The 18,127-nt window shown below is 43.0% G+C and overlaps 1 protein-coding gene across 5 annotated transcripts in view; it reads right to left on the bottom strand.

The window, feature by feature from the left end:
• hook3 (hook microtubule-tethering protein 3) overlaps window positions 1-18,127 on the bottom strand; it is a 28,671-nt gene that overhangs the window by 6,848 nt on the left and 3,696 nt on the right. For 3 of the 5 annotated variants that reach the window (XM_060049785.1, XM_060049782.1, XM_060049784.1), the window contains exons 2-19: window positions 15,421-15,506; window positions 14,955-15,027; window positions 14,712-14,762; window positions 13,696-13,828; window positions 12,783-12,850; window positions 12,511-12,573; window positions 12,185-12,268; window positions 9,474-9,637; window positions 7,535-7,675; window positions 7,066-7,153; window positions 6,590-6,703; window positions 6,050-6,160; window positions 5,517-5,601; window positions 4,699-4,768; window positions 3,159-3,299; window positions 2,676-2,763; window positions 1,228-1,262; window positions 1,020-1,102 (exon numbers count right to left, since the gene is read on the bottom strand). In XM_060049785.1, coding sequence (XP_059905768.1) covers window positions 1,020-1,102; window positions 1,228-1,262; window positions 2,676-2,763; window positions 3,159-3,299; window positions 4,699-4,768; window positions 5,517-5,601; window positions 6,050-6,160; window positions 6,590-6,703; window positions 7,066-7,153; window positions 7,535-7,675; window positions 9,474-9,637; window positions 12,185-12,268; window positions 12,511-12,573; window positions 12,783-12,850; window positions 13,696-13,828; window positions 14,712-14,762; window positions 14,955-15,027; window positions 15,421-15,506 — 1,678 coding nt within the window. Of the gene's footprint in view, window positions 1-1,019; window positions 1,103-1,227; window positions 1,263-2,675; window positions 2,764-3,158; window positions 3,300-4,698; window positions 4,769-5,516; window positions 5,602-6,049; window positions 6,161-6,589; window positions 6,704-7,065; window positions 7,154-7,534; window positions 7,676-9,473; window positions 9,638-11,615; window positions 11,679-12,184; window positions 12,269-12,510; window positions 12,574-12,782; window positions 12,851-13,695; window positions 13,829-14,711; window positions 14,763-14,954; window positions 15,028-15,420; window positions 15,507-18,127 lie in introns of all 5 variants that reach the window. The other 2 variants (XM_060049781.1, XM_060049780.1) reach the window with 1 other exon arrangement.

Here is an 18,127-nt window from a genome sequence, read left to right as displayed (position 1 = left end):
GTGGTTAGTGAGGTCCCCCCTTCACTTTAGGCGTCTTTGAGTGTTATTAATTATTATTATTATTCATGTTTAACCTCTGTTTTCCTTTTATTCCTAGTCTGTTTTACATAGTTTTGAATGATGACTATATGCTCTGTAAGGTGACCTTGGGTGTCTTGAAAGGCGCCTCTAAATTAAATGTATTATTATTATTATTATTATTGAGGACAAACAGTTGGCATCCTAGTGTGACTAGTGATAATATTGATTGTATTGAGGACATTTGTCCTTATACTAGTGGGACTAGTGATGGTATTGAGGACTAACAATTGGCATTATAGCAGTGATACAAGTTGGACTAGTGGATGTTATTGAGAACCAACAGTTTGAGTTATAATAGTGATGTATTGAGGACTTACAGTTTGAGTTATACTAGTGATGTATTGAGGACTTACAGTTGTCATTATACTAGTGAGAGTAGTGATGTATTGAGGACTTACAGTTGTCATTATACTAGTGAGAGTAGTGATGTATTGAGGACTTACAGTTGTCATTATACTAGTGAGAGTAGTGATGTATTGAGGACTTACAGTTGTCATTATACTAGTGAGAGTAGTGATGTATTGAGGACTTACAGTTGGAGTTATACTAGTGAGAGTAGTGATGTATTGAGGACTTACAGTTGTCATTATACTAGTGAGAGTAGTGATGTATTGAGGACTTACAGTTGTCATTATACTAGTGAGAGTAGTGATGTATTGAGGACTTACAGTTGTCATTATACTAGTGAGAGTAGTGATGTATTGAGGACTTACAGTTGTCATTATACTAGTGAGAGTAGTGATGTATTGAGGACTTACAGTTGGAGTTATACTAGTGAGAGTAGTGATGTATTGAGGACTTACAGTTGTCATTATACTAGTGAGAGTAGTGATGTATTGAGGACTTACAGTTGTCATTATACTAGTGAGAGTAGTGATGTATTGAGGACTTACAGTTCTCATTATACTAGTGAGAGTAGTGATGTATTGAGGACTTACAGTTGGAGTTAAACTTGGGCTCCAGGTCATCGATGTAGGCATTTTTCTTCAACAGCTCATCGTTCAACTCCCGCAGCTTGTCCCTGTACAGAAACACGGGGCATTAAAACAAAAACACAGATATGGGAGAGTCACAGACTATGAAATCAGAGAAAACTAATCCGGCCTGGCATCAGCAAGTATAAATGTATACAACATGAAAACTTACATGTGTTCTTGGTGCTTCTTCTTTATATTAGCAGACTGCAAAACAAAAAGACACAATACACTGTGAAACAACGTGTTGACATCAGGACGAGACAGCAGAAGGGAGGTCAACATGTTTAGGACATCTTGTGGGGAATGACAAGATTTAAAATATGAAGAACCTGGCTCAAAGATGGCCAAATGTCTTTTTCTTTTTAATTATACTAGGGTTGTGTTTGTAAGTTGCCTCGTAACTCTTTACGAAAAATATAAAGTGTTGCATGAACATTTGCGGTGTTACTGAGACATGTTTACTTTGACACCACAAATTGGTCACTGTATTAAATGTGCATTCATAAATAAGTAAAGGTAAAGCAGAAAATATACAGTTGAGGAGTTTACATGTTGTTCTAGCAAGACTAAACAGGGACTTTTTGGAAGAAACCCAGCTAAATGTTCTACTAAGGAAGAGAAAGTGAAAGTGTTTTTTTTCTAACAGGAAGATTCAGAGAGGATCTAGATATTAAGGAGGTAATATTTAGAGGCGATAAGAATCGAGAAAGAGGAATAAGAACTATTCCACATGAAAAAACTCAATGTAATCACGTACAACACATCTTATTGGAAGAGGATACTAATCTAACAAGGTCAGATTGTGAAAAGGATCTACACCCATTAAATAAGGAACAGCTAATTAATTAATAACGTATGTCTCACATTGAGTTGTTGCATGTGTTCTAGGAGGCGTTGACAAAAGCTGTACACAACCTCTACAGAAATGTTGTAGTGTCCCTAGCCCAAGTCATACTTACTATGATCTGATAGAAGAGAACAGGTTTGAAAAGAAAATGGAAAATCAAAAGATTTACTAAGGAGTAGAAAATAACACAACTGCACACCAACCGCACAATTGTTTACATATCCTTCTCTGTAAGAACTGGGTTGGTTTGACTTATTACTGCACAATATACACCACTAATGATACTACAAGAGCAAAAGGTCAACGAGAAGATAGGAATTCATCTTCGGGGATAGACGCTAGAATTTGTTTATTTATAGAAATCAAGGCTGCACCCGATACACTACCCCGGTAAACCAGACCCTAGTTTTCGGTTCATGTATCCCTGAGATTCTGGAGGTTTTACAGTTCATGTTCTTCTACTTATGTACTAGAATAATTATCTATAATAATAAAACTGTTTTTCAATTCGTTATTGAATCTGAGGGAAATGGTTGCCATTACAGTAAGCACTGCCTCAGAGACAATTAAAAAAAAGACAATTAATGTCAATAAAAGACTACAGACATTGGAAATGAAGAAACGTATGCTTTGGCAATACTAACATAAAATAAAATAAACAGAAATGCTCAGTATCTAAGCTGCAGTACTCAGACTATCTGATGAGAGTGTCTAAGCGAGAGCACCTGGATACTCTCACATGGTCAGAGTATCCCGGGTGCAGTACTCACATCGTCGGCCTTCACACCCTGTTCCTGGAGGTTCTTCTGCAGCTCCTCCACCTGACCCTGGCCCTCGATCACACGCTGGTTAATCAACCTGGGAGCAGAGCCAACCGAGGACTCGGTTAGCAATCCAGAAATACAGCCCATAGCATTGGTAAGCATTTAACATTTAACGGTTAGCTAATAGCTATTAACACTTTGAAGTCAATTAGGCATTTGTGCATACATATCTGTATGTATGCAAATACAGTGTATTTAAAGAATTAAGGTATGTTTGAGACACATTTTTTGCGCAAACAATACAAAGTGACTAACTTATTTGCCTCTTTAGTACTGCTAAATGAGCTTGCCTTTGTCAGAATTAATTTGGGTATCTAAAGATTGTGTCACGTGACTGAAATTAAAGCTTCTAACATTTCAACGTTTGTTATGGATAACATCAAATATGAGAGGAACGTGCGGTTTAGCTGAAGCTCTGTGTTCCCTGACCTGTTCTCCGTCTCCAGCTCATTCTTCCTGCGGTTGGCGTCCTCCAAGAGACTCTGCAGCAGAGCGATCTTCTCGTTGTCCGATCCTTCCTGGGCCAGCTTCAGCATCTTGTTCTCGTGCTGCAGACGGATCAGATGTTCCCTGTGGAAAACACATGAACAGATTAATTCAACTGAGAATTCATTCAAATGTACACTTCCAAGGTAAGTCTAATAATAAACTTTACATCATGGATACAAAAATGGGGTTCACACGAATGCACGTACAAAAAATACTCAATGTATGAACCAGCATCACCTCCTTTTGACCATTAGATGGCGACAAATCCACAAATGTGGTCAAGTGTAGTATATTTTTCCATTATTGGCCATAACCAGACCTAATTGCATATTTTTCCTACATAAAGACACAACTATCCAACGTTGGAATACACATTTACTTCACACTTTGCAGTACTGAATTTACGTTTTTGCCTATTAAAAGAGATTTAAATAGTTGAAAGATTATAGTGGAACTATTACAAAGATAATTTCGAAATCTCCATTGAATTGCAGCTTTACTGTCATCCATAATTTGTGTGAATTCTAGATGGAATAGAAAGTTGGCAATCCTCTACTAGGGGAAGGGTGCTTTTAAGCTTTGAATAAGGGTGTGGCTCACTGTTTTACTTGCCAACTGCAAACTACATGATTCCAGACATACCCACAGCTCTCTGCTGCAGGGTAGCAGTGACTAGGCTACAGAGATTACATGCACGTCTCTTCAAAGACTTTGAAGAGCTCCTCAAGTGAGCGGCCTGTATTTCAAGTCAGAGCAGTGCAACAGAAGTCTTTCTTGCTGTTGCACACAGAGAGTCACAGGGAAGTCTCACTTAACATATCAATCGACTTGGCAAAAAACCATGGCCCAACTATTGTAGAAAACCATCTACATATGTGGGACAAATACATTCAAACCTCAATTTATGAAGCTAGTGAATAGTTTGCAAGAAAACTAGTCTTGCAGTTGTTCGATGTCTTTTCAAAAATGAAATGGAAAACATTTATGGAAAAAAAAGACCACCACAAGAAAATAAGCACACCAACATATTGGAATTTGCGTGCGTGCGCGCGCGCACGCACGCACGCACGCACGCACGCACGCACGCACGCACGCACGCACGCACGCACGCACGCACGCACGCACGCACGCACGCACGCACGCACGCACGCACGCACGCACGCACGCACGCACGCACGCACGCCTTTCAAATCTGCATCAGCAGAACCAGGAAGAGATTCAATGATCTTAATAGTTATCTTGCACACATGTAGCCACATACACATGGACACAACGTGGTCGACGACAAACAGAATCCATGGCTGATTTCCGTTTTCTTTCTTTTTTTCACAACAGTCATAAAAATGATATTTTCGGTAAACGCTTTACACATGTTGTGCAGAGACTTCATGGGTTAACCCGAATAGTGCATCAGCTGACTATCTAGCACAAAGAAAGCCAGATTTGACCGGGATTCCTGTGTGGGTTTAAAGGGACTTACCTTATTTCAGGAGTGGTGATCTCTGCAGCCAGCGAATCAGAGCCCTCCGCAGTGGCCAGTGGGAATAAACCTAAAATAAGGTCACAAATCGTATTATAGCTGCAAATGTTTGTACAGGGAAAGTCAAACATTAACCGGTTCAACTCGTGTTTAGAATACAAATAATATCTTCCATCCATCAAAGGTAACTTAGTAATTAAAATACCATCTGTTGCCATTGCCAAAGGCAATTATGCATCTTGGCATATTAAAGACGCAAGTGTAAATGTCAATTTGAGTAATATTCTATTCAAAGAAGATTTAAAGTGCCAGTGAACCCACGGTTTCAGCTTCAACCTTATGAGATAAAAAATAACTTGATTGAGAGTACTATGAAAGAGGGACGTCTTATTCCAATGGTTATGACCCACACCAAAGTTTAATATTTTTTTTATACCGTCGTTTGTTATAATGAGCGATGTTGCATAGGAAGAGAGCCGTGAAAACCTAAATCTCATTTGCGGACATTAAATACATTGCTGCTCAGACACAACGTGGAGTTATACTACAAGTCTCCGCATGTTCAGACGCAACGCACCTCTGGCGTCCCATGGTCTTCACGAATTTGTGAATAATAATATAATAAACCATCGACATGTATTTATTTCTACATCTGTGCATGCATTCATGTCCACATCTGTGCACGTATTCATGTCCACATCTGTGCATGTATTCATGCGCACATCTGTGTATATATATTCATGTCTACATCTGTGCATATATTCATGTCTCAGCTGTGCATATGTTTAGGTCTACGTCCATGCATGCATTTATTGTACCTGTGGAGAGCTGTCCCTCTTGGGCCTGAACACAATGCAGCTCATCGATGGTCTCCTTCAAGGAGTCTCGCTCAGTCCTCATACGCTACACAGAGAAAACAATAAGAAGAAGAACAAGAATACACGTGAATTAAACAGGAAAACTGGTTTTCAGAGAGGGCTTTACCACAAAGAGTGACTGACTTGACAAGTGATGACTCGACATACATTTAGACTACACATTTACAATGATGATCATCACATTTCACTGCCTCATTTTGCAGATAGTCATCACAGCCGACACACCTCTGTGGTTTGTCGTTTTAACAGCCAAACCTAAATAGCATACATATTCTAGAGCATATTTCTAAGTGATAGCCTGAATTATTTCTCACGTCACTGCCACAGAGGCCATTCACAAGGGGTAGAGATGTAGACACACAAGACATTTAACATATCCTATAAAAAAGACAGCAATAAAATTGCACAGAGCAATTAACAAAAAGAATTGCCTTTACTACAAGTGATATAAAAAGCAACTGATAACGACGTACATCTTTCTCCTTTTGTAGGGAATCCACTTTCTCCTTCAGACGTTTGTACTCAAACTCCATCTTGTCTGCCTTTTTAGACTCCTCTGAGAGTCTGTTCTGGAGTTCAACCACCTGCAGGGCAAACAGTTGACAGTAAACTATCATAAACCAGCATGTTCAAACTAGAAATAAGACAGTCATGTACTTAAAGGGCTTTATGAAAGTTATGACGAGGGAGGGGTAGGAGGGAGTAGCCTGCTGAACTTGTGCTGTGCTGTTATGGTTTGGATAAGCATGCACTAATGGCATTTACAAAAACAATGAACCAGCTTTGCATGATTCATATCTGTAGGACTCAGTGTTCTGTTCTTCCCCTACCAGAGGAAACTCGTATACAACGTTGTTATATTAAACCACAGAGCCCAGAGTTCACTTTGACTAATCCTAGTAAATATTGATTAACATCATCACCCATGGGGGTTTAAGAAAGTATGTGGATATTTATCAAGAAAATAACAGCGGGTTCCTAAGAAACCAAGAGGCATCTTCTGAAAGCCGTACCTGTCTCTTGTAGGTCTCAAGCTGGCCCTTGGCAGCGTTGGCCTTGCGCAAGTCCTCTTCCAGGCTGAGGGTGCTCTGCATGTACATGGTGTTCTTCTCCTCCAGGAGCTTCACCTGCACACATGGCGACAGGAACACAGACCATGAGGACGGCTTGAGAAACTGCACCTCATCATTATATTAAACCAAAGACAACACAATGGTCCTTTTGGTAATCACTTAAAGGAATCATCCATTGCAATAAACCGGGAGACTTTAAAATTAGACATTTAAAAAAAAAAAAAAATCCCTGGATGTGGATATACGATGACAATTAATAGCCTCAATTTATAATTGTCTAGCTGTTCTTGTAACGATTAATCCTATGAGATGGATGGAGGAGGAGGAGGAGGGGGAGGGGAAGGACATGTGCTGGTATCAGAAGGGGCTCCCTGGTTGTGAATGAAAGAAGTGTGTGTTGCGTTTGTCGTGTGTACCTGTCTCCTGAGGACCCCCAAGTCCTCCAGCTTCTTCTTGTAGTACTCCACTGTGCCCTCCAGCTTGGACACCTTGTCTGAGGAATGCCTGTGGGCGGAACGGTCGGTACATTTCAACTTTATTCAAGTAAAAAAACGAAAAACATAGTGGAGATTCATGACCGCTCTAAAAGATTCTGATATCTATCTATCCATCCATCCATATATCTAAACATAAAAACCTTTCATACATGCTCTAGATTGAAAACAAACCCTTCTATTATTTTACCGTGAACCAAAAATACACAACTCCCCATGGATAATTTGTATCACCTTTGTGTGGTGTGATGGAAATACCAATTAATCAAATTCACTGAAGATTCCAAGCTTCCCACAACCCACCACATGTTGACTCAAAACAGGTCCGGCCCGCCTTAAGCTCAGCCCCTCCGCTTAACGCTCCCCCAACAGAACCCCCTCCGACCCCCACCTGAGCACGTCCATCTCGTCCTTCAGGGACTGGGCCTCGTCGGCCAGCGAGGTCAGCTCTTCGTTCTGGGAGCGCGACTCCACCAGCTCCTTGTCCAGCTCCTCGCAGCGGATACGGTAGTCGTCTTTGGCCGCCTCCAACCTGGTGGGGGAGCATCGTGGGACAGGGGTTAGGGTTGGGGAGTTAAATCCTCAACGTCCACAGTCCACAGGCGAGATGCGGCTACGTATTGATGTTGATCTGGATACACGGTATGTCACGTCGGGTAAAGCATCTGCTATGTGACTCAATAGTATGGTTTTACAATTGCAAAAAGCAGTAAACATGATGAGCTACGTTTCAGAAGGTTCCAAGGTGGATGATTACTAGGGCCCGACCGATTTATCGGCCTGCCGATTTAATCGGCCGATTATAGCCTTTTTGAAAATAATCGGCATCGGCCAAAAAGACGCAGATTACAACCGTTTTTTTTTTTTTTATATAAATGTTATTGCGATTAGTATCCTGCAGATTGCGCTCCTACTCGCCTTGCTAACTAACAACTTTTTGCTGGAGTACAAAAGAGGAGATTGAATTTTACCGTACAACATGAAAGCACGCTCGCTCGCTCAGGCAGCTGCGCGCTCACCTCACCAATGTACACAAGACGCGTTGTTTGAGCATGTTATGCCTGTTTTTCTTTAGGTCCCAGGCCATGTTAATTTGTTATACTGTAGACTCTAACGGTGAGACCATACTGCTCAGCACGCACGTGTTAGTCACTGCTCACGAGCGCAGCACATTGGGAGTTAGTTATTTATTTTACATTTCACTCATTTTTTACTGTAAATGTATTCTAAAACACTCAAAGGTTCTGCATTCAATTCACATATTCGTCAAAAGTGTTTAAAGTATATTTAAGGTATCAAAAACTATGTTTTATATATATATATATATATATATTTTTTTTTTTAAATCGGCCGATTAAATCGTAATCGTAATTTTTCTCTGAAAATAATCGGCATCGGCACTCAAAAATCAATATCGGTCGGGCCCTAATGATTACTTTCTCCAACATGTAGATGCTACATGGTGTGGTTTAAAGAGCTCCTCATGAAGATCAGCTATTGAGAGTTACGGTGGCACAAATCACTTATAGCATCACAAAATGTATAAAAATGCATTAATCTCATAGCTAGGAAATGAAAATACTCAGGATTGTGTGCCCTGGAAACAATAGCTCAGTCCAATGTAATGATGTGAAAAGCCAATAATGTCTAGCCTCTTGACCTAAAAAAACACTTCTTCCACTTCTACCTTGAAGTCAAGGTAGACGAAGTTGCACCGTTTCCTGTTATGTAACTACCGAGATATTCGACTGAAGATAACCTATTGCAGCAAAAGTGTCAATTGCATGACACTTTGAAGTTGTGATGCACAGGATAGGATTTGTGCACCTGTAACACAGACTTGTGAACTCGTAGACCCTATTTAGTGTTAACAATGGTGGAAAAAATATTTACGACTTCAAATGTACTGTTACACATTTGGGACTTTAGAGTACACATGCAAAATAAATATTTACGACTTCAAATTTACTGTTGCACATGTGTGACTTCAGTGTACGCATACAAAATCTGCAGTTACAGGTGCTAAAGACTTTTGCGACAATAATACCTTCATAGATTTCAGTAACTAATCTACAATGGCCAGTATACACAGTGTTGATTTCCAGCCTTTCAAGACAATTGACTACAGCTGGCTGAGTTTCTCTTCCCCAATTACACACTCACAGATCCCACCTCCAGCCAACTGGGCGAAACAATTATGAAGCAACCGAAAGCGAAATGCCCCGCCCACCCAGAGTTCAACTCGTTTGCCACCACACTATAGATTGTTAATCCAGGATTTCTGATAATTGATTGATTGATATTGGAGCTAGTGTGCGAGCAGGTCTTGCCTGAAGGTCTCCTCCTGCAGCTGCTCCAGTTGCGTCTGCAGCTGCAGGTGTCGTCGGCCGGCGGGGCTGTTGACGTCCTCTATGGAGTCAGAGTGGTTCAGCCTCTCCATCAGCAGCTGGTTCTCCGCCAGCAGGCTGCCCTTCTCCTCCTGCAGAGCGGTCACCTGAGAGGAGGAGCAGCGGTGGGAGGAGAGGCATGGGATGGGTGGAGGAGCAGGAGGAGGAGGAGGAGGAAGAGGAGGAGTGGGAGGAGGAGGAGTGGGAGGAGGAGGCGTGGGATAGATGGAGGAGCAGGAGGAGGAGTGGGAGGAGGAGGAGTGGGAGGAGGAGGAGGAGTGGGATAGATGGAGGAGCAGGAGGAGGAGTGGGATAGATGGAGGAGCAGGAGGAGGAGTGGGAGGAGGAGGAGTGGGAGGAGGAGGCGTGGGATGGATGGAGGAGCAGGGGGAGTGGGAGGAGGAGGAGTGGGAGGAGGAGGCGTGGGATAGATGGAGGAGCAGGGTTGGGGATGAGAGGCGTGGGATGGGTGGAGGAGCAGGAAGAGGAGGAGGAGGAGGCGGCGTGGGATAGATGGAGGAGCAGGGGTGGGGAGGAAGGAGGAGGTGTAAAAAAAAATAATAATTACAAGAAAAAAGGGAGAGTAATGTAGAAAGAGGGGGTGTATAGGAATTGCACAGCAAAACAGATGGGGGGTGTGTGGAAAGTTTGAGAAAACGGGAAAGACAGGTAATGGGAGGGAGGAAGGGAGTTGGGCCCATGGATGAAACCAAAACAGAATAAGCAAGGAAAAAACAAGATAGTGGAAGAGGATTAATACAAATCGTAACAGTGTGGGAAAGAATTGAAAAGCCAGACAGAAGATAATGGGAAAGGGATTTAGCGGTTCGCTTTTGATATGCCATCTTTGAAATGATAAAAATAATAGAGCTCAATTTATATATAGCTTTCCTGTGCTACACAATAAAATGCATTGGTTACAGATATTAAAAATAGCTGCTATTCCCTCGTTTAAAGAACAGAACAAACAAACAAAAGTGGGACAACGCCAACAGGGCTACATGCAGCTTTACGAGGCCTTATTATGTGATAGGCAGGGTGGGAACCTCCGCGCAAAGCAGCCAAGCAGCAACTTGATGGCTGTTGCCAAAGTGGTGACTACTGCAGACCGAATAAAAAAAAAAGACATCTACCGTCAGCCACCTCAAGGGTTAAGAGTATAATGTGTAGAGTTTTCTGCCCTACTTATTTTGTAATTTAAAGGTTTCTGATTTGAATGATAAAAACCATCAGTGAAGTAGACACTTGGTTTTGTACAAAGGATGGATTCTGCTGCCAAAGGCAACAGGATTCCTTCGTGACTTTAATCAAATTTTAGACGACAAGAACGGCTTTGTGCCTGTGGGAAAGCATCTATTTGTTAAATATATGCAGCTAAGCAGGGAAAGCATCACCCCTTATTATTATTGCATTTTAATTAAACCTATAAAAAGGTATTTAACATGAGTGAAATAAGATTAAAAAATAAATAAAAAAAAGACTACATGTCCCATAATGCAAATTACGGTATGTTACAGTTTTATATTCTCCACTACGAAAAAGACCAGCTAAAGATACATAAAAAATAAATGGAAACATTGAAACACTGATGCAAACGTGAAAAATCAAAAACCTACGAATTAAGACCTAATCCAAAGTCATCAGGTTTCAATTGTTTGCAAACTGAATTTTGTTTTTCTTGATTTTGCCCGGTGTGCCCTGAAAATGACTCCCTTTTGGAGCATCTCTGGTCCCAAATATAAAGCTCATCCCCTTCCTGTCCACCCTGGTCACATGACCATACATAGAAAAAAACATCAAGGGTTGACAACAGAGGAAGTTATTAGTCGAGGGGTGAGACTTGACACGCCCACACGGCAATGCAACCGCTTGGTGCGCACACACATTAGGCACACACGTGCACACACGCAGGTGCAAAGAATGTACACACATGAACACGCAGAACTTCAAAAAGTGGGGGAGTCAAAGGGAATCCTAGATTCCAAAATGGGGAGCTACGGCAAGCAGGCGGGGCGGATCCAGGGCTGTTAGACACTGCACACACCATGGATGAGAAGGGAGAATGAAAGAAAAGTGTGGATTTACCCTCTCTTCTAGTTCATTAAAGTCTAACCTCAGTCTATCTCGCTCTTCTTGGACATGGAGGGCCTTTAAAGTAAGGCACACAGCAGTGACACGTCAGGCATAAGGTGGGGAAAATAGATTAGGTTCTTATGGAACGCTTTAAGACCAGGGTTAAAAAGGAGGAAGGTTTAGACCTGATCAATTCAAGACAAATCTAGGTTTTAAGTCATCATTAATACTGTGTTATTCATTTTAAAAACAGACTATACAGCCAAGCATCTAGTTTCATTAGAACAATCGTCAAAAACTTGTCCTAAAAGCCGGCAGAGTACGAGTTAAATAAAATAACGGACCCCTACTTTACCACCGGGTGTGAAGTTGATACGCATTTAAAAAAAAAGGCATCTAAAAATCATTGGTAGGCTGGTAGGCAGATCATTCAATGGTATACATCTGGGTTAATCAACTGGCTAACGACATCACACCTGGTGTTAAAATACTGGCCCTTTAAGAACACACGCTTTGATGGTCAAACCTCCTATATGTGACCGATACAGGATGGCAGGGGTGGAAAGGATCTCCGTACAGACCTGCATGTCCAACTCTCGGCACCTCTGACCGATCTCATCCTTGGTGGCGAGAGCTTCATTGAGCTCCTCCGCCGTCTTCTTCAGCTGTAAGGTAACCAAGGCGACACTTCCTGAATATACAGCTCATATCTCCACTTCCTCTGTCAATGTCAGACAACCAATCAGAGAGACAGCCCTTTTCACGTAAAGTCAAGTCCTTTTAGTCTTGAAAATATAATAACGGAAATATTTAAAGACGTAAAAATAAGGTCAAAAACAAATATACAATTCAGCAGACATACTTTACAGAGTATGGTGGAAAAAGAAAATGAAGGAAATGTCCATACCTGTCTGTCTAGTTCCACATAGGAGTCGTTACCTCCCGTCACTGGAGTCTCCTTGCTCATAAGCTAGACAGGGAAATGAGGGAAAGGGATTAGACCTTAGGCAAACTATCGTCACCAATTAGTTCTGTTTCACAGTTGAGTAAGAAAAGGTTCACTCCCAATCCACATTTGATTGGACAAACCCCCTGCCTGTCAATTAGCTTGGTCTACCCTAAGCCAGCTGTGCTGCTCAGGGTCAGTACATTCTAGCCAACCGGCTGCAGGGGCTCTACCTCTTGGATGGCCGTCATGACGACGTGCTGCACCGACTCCTCCATCATCATGATGGCCTGGATGTATTCTGAGAAGAAACGGATACAGATAATCAGTGCATTTTAACAGACCCAAGTACATCTGATCAGAGACAGACATCCCACATTCCGCCCAACAGATACAAATGGTCACACATCATCAGAACATGTACCCACACAACATCCAAACATGTACAGAAACACGTACACACAACACGTACACCCACAACCTCCAAACATGTACACACAACATCCAAACATGTACAGGAACACGTACACACACAATATTCAAACATGTACACACAAACACACAACAACCAAACATGTACAGAAACACGACGGGTGACATCGGTGGGTTCATGTGTTAGCATCGTCGTTCTCGCTCTGTGTGTGTGTGTGTGTGTGTGTGTGTGTGTGTGTGTGTGTGTGTGTGTGTGTGTGTGTGTGTGTGTGTGTGTGTGTGTGTGTGTGTGTGTGTGTGTGTGTGTGTGTGTGTGTGTGTGTGTGTGTGTGTGTGTGTGTGTGTGAGAATGACAGGGAGAACGAGTGCTATGCAGAGATGAATGGACGGAACGATTTTTAGATTTCCAAATCGCGTTATAAAAAAAATAAATAATAATAATAATAATTTATATATAAAAAAATAATAATAATACTGAATCAATTCGTGGCGCTCGATGTTGATTCTGTGGCGCCGCGCCACACAATGGTCTATGTATGGGAAACACTGATGTACACACAAACACACACAACAACCAAACATGTACACACAAACAAACAACAATCAAACATGTACACACAAACAAACAACAATCAAACATGTACACACACACACACACACACACCACATCTACATGTACCCACGCAACATCGAAACACGTACACACACACACACCTTGCTTCTGCTCACAGCTGACGGCACAGCCCAGGATGAGCTGCAGCATCCTGCCGAGCTCGGGGCCGTCCGAGTGCTCCCCGATGAGGTTGACGTCTGGCAGGTTGAAGTCGTTAATCTGCTGGCCGAGCACCTGAGAGAGAGAGAGAGAGGGTGGGGTCGTTACGCTTTAATGAGCCCCATCCATTTAATAGCGCACCTCATTAGGGCCTCATTGGAAACGTTTACTGATGTCCTGCATTCAGCCACGAGCCCTTAGACGCGTCGCGTACGGTAACTTGGTGAAAGATGGTCTCCGAGACACGCTACTACAAACATGTATGTAGGGCCTTAAAGGGGACATATGATACCACCAGGTGTGAGTGTGATTAGCAGATTTGGCAGATTGTCGATACGGCTTGTAACGGCTAATCACACTCACACCTGGTGGCATAATATGTCCCCTTTTAAAAGATGCACTTTAATTCGTATTCGATAGTGCTTAGAGACTCTTGGAGCTCATGGTTTCCACAGCTCCAACTGGACACCGCTGTTTCGTGGCCTTGAGTAAAGCTAAGCGGATTGTAATGGAGCTCAACATTCCTGCACTTCAAGGAGAGCTTCCCGGGTCCACCGATGCCAAAGCCCCGGGCAGCCAACATTACACCCCGACATGGGGACTCCAAAGGCCCAGAGATTACACAAACACAAGTCAGTGATTTACACGTACAATAGGGAGCAAGGATCAAGTCTGTACACTCAGAGGGATGATGCTGGGAGAGGGCACGGCAATAGTGTGTGGGGAGTGATGTGTGGAACCTGTGCTTTTGACCCCATTCCCTGACGCCCCTAACCTGAGACCTCTTCATGGCCTGCATTTCAAAATAGGTCTTCCAGGTAGTAACCACGACTGAAATAACCCACAACATACAAAGCTCCAACCTCCATGCTTTGAATCACTTAGCAAAGGAATACGAAAACATACAATAAAGATACCAGTAACAGCTATTTTATACATTCATAAGGCGTTTCCTCACCTCTTGGTTGTAATCAAGGATACCTTTAAGGACTTTCTTGAGATTGCTGATCTGAAAACACAAGGAAAAAGACACAAACACAACGGTTGACAACACAATAAGAGAAAAATAAATAAATCATACCTTTGATTTACGCATGAATAAATGTAGTCGTTATCTTACTAGACATGGGTTGGGTACAGTGAGATGGAGGTACCGTGAATATGGAAATACATTGAAGAGGTGAGACGAAGCAACACTCACCTTTAACCTCCAGTTGTCCCCCACCTCAGGCTTGACCCTAGTGATCCAGCCGTCGTTGAAAAATGACCCGTCTCTGGAAAATGGAGTGGGTCAAAACTATTAGTACGGCCAGGGAGAGTGCACGACAGCGACTGCCACAGATGGAAGAAACACTTGATCCATATGGAACTATTCAAATTAAATCATCAAAAGGATCATCAGGAAGTAAGACAATAACTGATACAAATGGTAAATTGTTTCAGGTGGATGCTCACAATCGTGCATGTGCAGCCACTATAATTGTGATTTTTGCAAGAATTAATGGATAATGTCAAAGATGAGGTGAAAGGTCTATAAAAAAAATCTATAAAAATGTACTCTGATGTCAGAAGAAACACAAGACAACCCCATATTCTAGACACAGTTTCTTGTTTTTGAGAGAGGCCATTGTCATGGCCGGGTTTCATTTAGATTTTAGAATTCGTACATTTTCTGGAGCGCCTGGGCCATGACCACGCCACTGGTCAGGTCTTCTACCGTCTTGCATGGGGCCTCCACTCCAAACGTCTGGATCTAAAAGGAAAAAACATTCACCATGAGAACAAGATACAGACTACGGTAGGAGTCACGCAGCATCTCTTGCCCAGTTACTGGGAGGGACTTAGTCTAACACATTGCGACTTTTTAGATAACGATGAGGGACGTTTTTCAAAAAGGAGAACCCAGGTTGGTGCAGGCTGTATGGTTCCCTTCTGCCTCCTGGTCTCCTGCAGACTGACAGGCCTGGTTCCAGACTGGCAGGCCTGGTTCCAGACTGGCAGGCCTGCTCTCTTGTAGACTGACAGGCCTGGTTCCAGACTGGCAGGAGACTAGCAGGCCTGGTTTCAGACTGGCAGGCCTGGTTTCCGACTGGCAGGCCTGGTTTCCGACTGGCAGGCCTGGTTTCCGACTGGCAGGCCTGGTTTCAGTCTGACAGGTCTCCTGCCGACTGACTGGCCTGGACTCAGACTGACAGGTCTCCTGCCGACTGGCAGGCCTGGTTTCAGTCTGACAGGTCTCCTGCCGACTGACTGGCCTGGACTCAGACTGACAGGTCTCCTGCCGACTGGCAGGCCTGGTTTCAGACTGACAGGTCTCCGGTAGACTGACATGCCTGGTCTCCGGTAGACTGACAGGCCTGGACTCAGACGGACAGGCATGGTTTCAGACCTACAGGTCTGATGCCGACTAACATGACTGGTCCCTGGTAGACTGACAGGCCTTGTCTCAGACGGACAGGACTGGTCCCCTGCAGACTAACAGGACTCTTCCCCGGTATACTGACAGGGCTTGTCTCAGACGGAGAGGCCTTGTCTCAGAGGAACCGGCCTGGTCGGAGACAGAAGAAGGAGCAGCTGTCTAAGCAGAGGTCCACGTATCAGAGGAGGAGGGGAGCGAGAGCACAAGGAATGTTGGAAATGCAAGCAGGAAGGGAAAGCCTGGCGGAGACTGTGTGTGTGCAGAGTAGACTTAGAGAGTAGAAAAATCCTCCTTATTGCATGGTTTTGCAATTCCCTGCAGGTTCCTTAAGGCACTAGGACTGCAAAAGTGCATAATAATTCCTGAATAGCCTATATCACTTCTTTTTTTTTTTAAAAATCACTGAGAACACGGAACAAAGTTAACCCTTAAAAATAACTTGAGGTAGTGAAAGAATAGTAAGTGGTTGCAGCTAGATAACGAGTAATCAACACGACCAATACTAGACAACACAGACAACAAAGCTGTCTGGTAGCTTTGCTCAGTACTATCAGCGGCAATGCTGCTATGAAAGGAATAAGGGAATTCTACAAGGAATTAAAAATATAACAGATCACAAGCTTTTACAAGACAAATGAAAGGCAAGTGTATTTGCTGTACATAACACAATCCATTGTCTTTTTAGAATGCCATTAAACTAAGGCAAATAAGACAAATTGAAGGCCACCAATTGAATCATGATCAGGGGTTCCAGTTCCATCATGGCTCACATTTCTGATGAAACAGCTGCTACTGTGAGGTTGACCACACCACCATTTTTCCTGAGTAGACTAAAAAGAAACTGCAAGACCAATCTCGGACTAGCGTCCTAGACTGATGGGTGGGCTGGCTGTGGTCCGGTGAGATCGGGCTGACTGCAGTTGATTGCTAGTTGTGAAACTGCCAACTTTGGCTAACATTCTGTAGTTGGGTGTTGGTGTTGGCTGGTGCAGTGTGCAAAACACCTTACTATTGCAAACAAGTAGGTCCTGAATTGAGTGTCAGAGAGGGTTGCTTAACCTGCAAACCTGCAGCAAGAAGCGGATAAAATATCAGACACCGATAGGATCCGATTTCATGCCAACCACATCAGATTGCATCCATGATGTGCAATCCTGTGTGTGATGACATTAGCCAAAACATGGGACATCCCCCCCACCATAAGCAACAACCCAGGGAACAGGAGTTTGAAGAGGTCCGTTCCAGGATGACAAATGTGGGTCAAGCACCTTTCAACCTGCTGTTCTTATGAGAGAGGGAGGGGAACTGTAGAGTCTTAACTTCATTGGTTCAAACAGGACGTGCAGTGCGGTTATAGAGTTATCCGTTTGGCTATTGTTGTTGATGCCAAGGGTCTTTAGAAACCGACTTAATCTCAACAACAAATCGTGCATCTCTATCTTTCTCTCTGTGTCTGTGTCTGCGTGCGCGTGTGTGTGTGTGTGAACAAGGGTCAGTAAACAAGAAGGCAAGACATTTGACAGTGTTCTGACACTCGACTTAGCGCGAGAGGGTTGACATTCCAGTGTGATCATACCAGCAACAAAGGCTATTGCTGCCATGTTCCACACATTGGGCGTACTGTATTGCATCTCTTACTGTTAAAATTAATTGTGTGAGCAGTTGGGTTGAATCATTTGGCCTTCACTATGCATTACATCTGTTTGCTAAAATGAAATGAAATACCTTTTGTCGGAAACCCCATCCTTTTTTTATTATAATCTCCTATTGTAAAGTTCCCTACAGCCAGGCTATTTTCCTTACGAACATGCTAGTTGTTCATAGGGGCAACAACAAGGGCCACCCCGGCCCCCCAAATGAAGAGAGCTTTGTGTGTTTACACACATGATGTTCTAGCAAGGCTTAGCTTCGCTCACCTTTTTGTGACCTAGCAGCTCAAACGATCTGAGGTCACA

This window comes from Gadus macrocephalus, chromosome 4 (genome assembly GCF_031168955.1).
Source record: "Gadus macrocephalus chromosome 4, ASM3116895v1".
NCBI classification, from domain to species: Eukaryota; Metazoa; Chordata; class Actinopteri; order Gadiformes; family Gadidae; genus Gadus; species Gadus macrocephalus.
The sequence above is the reverse complement of the archived record's forward strand: the minus strand, read 5'-3'. Positions and strand labels throughout refer to the sequence as shown.